This window comes from Alligator sinensis, unplaced genomic scaffold, assembly GCF_000455745.1.
Source record: "Alligator sinensis unplaced genomic scaffold, ASM45574v1 scaffold1032_1, whole genome shotgun sequence".
Classification (NCBI taxonomy): domain Eukaryota; kingdom Metazoa; phylum Chordata; order Crocodylia; family Alligatoridae; genus Alligator; species Alligator sinensis.
The window spans coordinates 1,051,984-1,056,805 of record NW_005842450.1 but is presented as its reverse complement, the minus strand read 5'-3'; the positions used below and the strand labels follow the sequence as shown (position 1 = coordinate 1,056,805).

At 65.2% G+C, this 4,822-nt stretch overlaps 2 protein-coding genes across 2 annotated transcripts in view; one reads left to right on the top strand and one right to left on the bottom strand.

The window, feature by feature from the left end:
* The window catches only part of LOC112551391, a 20,780-nt gene that overhangs the window by 2,986 nt on the left and 12,972 nt on the right, over positions 1-4,822 (bottom strand). The gene's annotated exons all lie outside the window — the stretch shown is intronic.
* Positions 7-1,518, top strand: SRXN1 (sulfiredoxin 1). Its single transcript, XM_006030545.3, has 2 exons — positions 7-160; positions 1,030-1,518. Exons 1-2 carry the CDS (start codon positions 8-10, stop codon positions 1,231-1,233), a joined length of 357 nt encoding a protein of 118 aa, XP_006030607.1. The 5' UTR covers position 7; the 3' UTR covers positions 1,234-1,518.

The window sequence follows — 4,822 nt, the reverse complement described above, 5'->3', positions numbered from 1 at the left end:
GGCGGGCATGGGGAGCCAGGCGGGTGAGGGCCCTGGGGCCCCCCCCATCCACTCTGCCAGCATCCCCGCGGTGCACAGCGTCCCCATGAGCGTCCTCATCCGGCCCCTGCCGCCCGTGCTGGACCCGGGCAAGGTGCAGAGCCTGATGCGGACCATCCAGGTAAAGCCAGGGCGGACTGTGGGGCTGGGGAGACCTGGGGTCGGGGCAGCTATCCCCTCTCCGTGCCTCGGCTGTCCCTAGGGAGGGAAATGGGCCCGGTGATCCCGCCCGGGGCTCGGGGCAGGATGGCAAGGGTGGGCTGTCGGCTGTCTTGGGTGGTTTCCTCCGCTTCCTGCCTCAGCTTTCCCCATCTGTGAAAAGGGCTTGGGACAGGATGGCAAAGGCTGTTGGCTGCCCTGGGTGGCCTTCCCTGCTCTGCCCTCAGCTTTTCCCATCTGTGAAATGGGCTTGGGGCAGGATGGCAAGGACTACCTGTTGTCCTGGGCATCTTTCCCCACTCCCTGCCTCAGCTTTCTCCACCAGTGAAATGGCCCCAGTGATCCTGTGTGGGGCTTAGGGCAAAATGGCAAGGGCTGCCTGTTGTCCTGGGCATCTTTCCCCACTCCTTGCCTCTGCTTTCCCCACCTGTGAAATGGCCCCAGTGATTCCATCCAGGGCCTGGGGCAGCAAGGGCTGTCCGTTGTCCTGGGCGGCCTTCCCTTCTCCTTGCTTCAGTTTTCCCCATCTTTGAAATGGGCACAGTGATCCTGTCCAGGGCTCAGGGCAGGACTGCAAGGGCTATTGGCCCTCCTGCACTGCCAAGCATGGGGGCACGCTGGGGGTGCTAAGCATGGCCCCCTGGGACTGGGGACCCCGGGGTTGTGCTGCACTGTTATACTGCTCCAGCCTCTCCAGCAGGTCTGCTGCTGCGCGCGGCGCGAGCCCCTCCAGGTGGCCCATGGAGGCAGGGCAGATGCTGCCCGGGTGCTGGGCGTGCGGGATGCCTGGGTGACCCCCTGCATCAAGTCCTCGGTCTCTGTCCCCCCCAGGAGGACCCCGACAAGGTGCCCCCCATCGACGTCCTCTGGATCACAGGCAGGCAGGGCGGGGACTACTTCTACTCCTTCGGGGGCTGCCACCGCCACGCCGCCTACCAGCAGCTGGGCAGGGAGACCATCCCTGCCAAAATCGTCCGCTCCACCCTCCGCGACCTCCGCACCTACCTCGGCTCCTCCACCCCCGAGCTGCAGTAGGGCCCTTGGACCTCCCCTGCCGCGGGCGCTGACAGCCGGACCTGCCATGCGCCACCAGCCCTGGCGATGCCCTGTGCCCCCCGCCTGCCTGGCTGAGGCCACAAGGAGAGCGCCCTGCTCGGCCCCCACGAAGGAAGGAGCCTTCAGCCCCAGCATGCAAAGCCTGGCAGGTCCGAAGGGCAGCCTCCGGGGACCAGGCAGTCCATAACGGGCAGGGGAGAGGGGTGATGCTTTTTAAAGCCAGTGCTTTGTGTGTTTGTATAATAAAGCCAGTCTGGGTACTGTGTGCCAAAGGGCGGTTGTGTGTGCAGTGTGCAGGGAACGTGTGTAAGTGTGCAGCCTTGCACATACAGCAGCAGGCACATGCCAGCCACCTGCAACTCTGCAGCAGTGTCCAGAAAGAAGGAGGTGCAAAGCCAGGTGTGGGTGCCCACACCAGAGGGGCACATGGGGCTGTGCACATGTGGCCGTGTCCGGAGAGGTGCAGGACACAGGGCAGTGCATGTGTGGCCATGTCTGGAGAGGTGCAGGACACAGGGCCATGCACAAGTGGCCATGTCCGGAGACGTACAGGACACGGGGCCGTGCATGCGTGGACGTGTCCGGAGAGGTGCAGGACACGGGGCCGTGCATGTGTGGCCGTGTCCGGACAGGTGCAGGAAACAGGGCCATGCACAAGTGGCCATGTCCGGAGACGTGCAGGACACAGGGCCGTGCATGCGTGGACGTGTCCGGAGAGGTGCAGGACACGGGGCCGTGCATGCGTGGACGTGTCCGGAGAGGTGCAGGAAACAGGGCCATGCACAAGTGGCCATGTCCGGAGACGTGCAGGACACAGGGCCGTGCATGCGTGGACGTGTCCGGAGAGGTGCAGGAAACAGGGCCATGCACAAGTGGCCATGTCCAGAGAGGTGCAGGACATGGGGCCGTGCATGCGTGGCCATGTCCGGAGAGGTGCAGGACACGGGGCCGTGCATGCGTGTCCGTGTCCGGAGAGGTGCAGGCCGGTGGGGAGCAGCCAGCAGGTGGCATCCTCATCCTGCTTGGGGCCGTCTGTCTGTCCAGAGCCGGATCTGTCCTTCTGGGGTTGGGGGTGGAAGGGATTGGTTTCCTCACGCCCCTTCAGAGCAGTGGATCACCTGTGGCACCCAGTGCCCTCGGGGATCCTCCAGCCCCGTTCGTGCTCCTGTCTCTGCCATCTGAAGCACTGTCCCGAGCTCCCTAAGGAGCAGGTCCGAGGCTGGGTGTTGCTTCCCCTCTACAACCTGTTGCACCCCCGGGACAAGCTCAATGCAGCTGCACTCTGGTGCATCTCTGGAAGGCTTCACCTTCTTCTCTCCAGCAAACCATCAGGGGCTTCTGCCGGCCGGTGGTTTCCTTCTGCTGCTCCGAAATGCAGCAGTGGGGGCCCCTTCTGCAGGTGCAGTCATGCCTGGGTGACCCAGGGGCCCTGGGCTCCTGCCAGGCTCCTATGCAAGGGCAGGAAGCCACTCAGGCCCATCCCAGAAGCTTCATTACCAGGCCAGTGGCTCAGTGGCTCACCCGCACTCACACCGTGAGTCAACAGCAAGACCAGCACCATGTGTCCCAACGCCCTGCTCCTGCCATCGGCCACGCTCCTCCCTGCCCAGGGTCCTGGCCGGAGACCTGAGACAACCCGAGCGTTGCGCTGGGCAATGCCTCAGTTATGTGGGACTGCCGGGGAGAGAGCGTGGTCCGTCTGTCTGCCTCCACCTGTCCTAAACCGAGTGTGCGCTGCACTGTGCGGCGGAGAAGGGCCTGAGACCCCCCTACCTGGCCATGCCGTCTGCCTCGTGGCCCTTCCTGCCAGCAGCAAGGCCGGGTGCCCAGCTCCTGAGCGAGCCCCCGCCAGCTGCAAGCAGCAGATTGCTTGTGAGCCATTTCCGCCACAGCCCGCGGAGAGGAAGGGAAGGGAAGAGAAGGGGCTGGGGCCGGGTGGGGGCTGCCGAGCCCTTGTGCATCTGCAAGGGAAGGAGCCGAGTGTCAGCGTGCCGGCCACCGGCATCGCATCAAAGCGGCCCCCGCCCGCAGGAACCGGCCGCGTAGCCCTGGCAGCTGCTCCCACAGGGGCCGTGAAGCTGGCTGAAGAATCGTGGCGTGCTAAAAAGTTTCCTCTTGCTGGGGAAGGGAGGGAAGGAGGTGGCATCTCCAGGGATGCCTGCAAAGGGGGCAGCTTTCAAAGGCATCCTGCAAGCTGCCCACCTCCCCGCCACGGCACCACACCCGGCACTGCAGGGCAATCGGTTTCACCCCAGACCCCCGGAGCTCCCAGCTTCATTCCCCCCTGCAAATGCACCTGGCCCATTTCACAGCTAGGGAAAACTGAGGCAGGGAGCAGGGAAAGCTGTCCAAAACAACCACGAACCTCTGAGGCTGATGCGTCTTATGGCTGGGGCTGTCACTCGGGGAGCAGGGTGCAGTGCCCCCGGGCAGTCTCCAGCCCCCTGCCCAATGCAGGCACCTCCCGGCGTTTCCTGCTCCCTGCTCAGCGAGCCCCGCAGGACCTGCTCTTCCCCGCTTCCATCTTCCTCTGTAAACAGAACCCGGATGTGCCCGAGCCGGCCCCGGCTCCCCGGCGCAGGGCGCGCCAGATCTCAGCCTCTCGCTCGTGGATCCAGAGAGGAGCAAGTCCCGGCTCAGGGAAGGAAGGGGCCAGGGCAGGGCGCCAGGGGACGGTTGTCTCTGCAGCCGGGACCCCTTCCTCGTGCTCGGGAGGAGACTAGAGGCAGCAGGGAGGGCCTGCGAGCGAGGGAAGCTTGCCGTGCCCTGGTCCATGGCTGGGCTGGCATCCTCTGGGCAGGCTGGAGCAGGACGGGACCCAGCACTTGGCTGCCCATCCTACCCCTTGCCCGGATGTCCCTGGAGCCAGCTCTGGTTATTTATCTGTGTTTGCTCTGTCTGTGTGTCTGTCTCTCCACCTGTCCCCCTCGCCTCCTTCTCTCTGCCTGACCTGCGAGGCCTCCGGCGCGGCAGACTGACAAACGACCTCAGCTGCCTCCAATCCATTCGTTCCAGCGCAGGAACAAAGGCTCTTTGTGGGACTCGCGCTCTCTTCATCTCGCCTGGCTCGCGAGGCTTCCCCGCTCCGGAACTGGGGCAGACTCCCCCGCGCGACAGGCGTGTAATGCGTTCCAGGCTCCCGCGATGCGCCGTGTCGGCCCTCGCAGCCCGGCAGGTAGGAGGCCGGGGCACAGCCCGGCCTCGTGGCGCTGGCCGGCGAGGGGAGAGATGTGGATGGTGGTCGTGCGGTGGAAGCTGCCCGTGTGGGGCCCTTCTCCAGGGAGAGGGATGCTCCTGCCCTGGGCCTGCCCGCAGCATCCCAGAGCCGCAGCTGAGTTTGCATGAGCTCCATCCTTCCTGGATGCCCTGGAAAGCCCAGCCCCCCCTGCTCTGTCTTGGGGCACAGAGGAGAAGGGGCCAGGTCCAGGTGCCCCAGGCCCAGCACACTGGGATGTCAGGAACAACATGAGGAGAGGTCATGTCCAGAGACGGACGGTGCAAGCTGGGGCCCGGCTGCGATGGAGGGACATGGAGCCCAGCTCCATTGCGGTAGCCAGGCCCCGGAGCC

What these genes read in the sequence shown, in the direction of transcription:
- SRXN1 (XM_006030545.3), top strand. Translation starts at nt 8, where the DNA reads ATGGGGAGCCAGGCGGGTGAGGGCCCTGGGGCCCCCCCCATCCACTCT. An exon ending in GCCTGATGCGGACCATCCAG is followed by an intron (nt 161 to 1,029) that starts GTAAAGCCAGGG and finishes TGTCCCCCCCAG; the next exon opens with GAGGACCCCGACAAGGTGCC.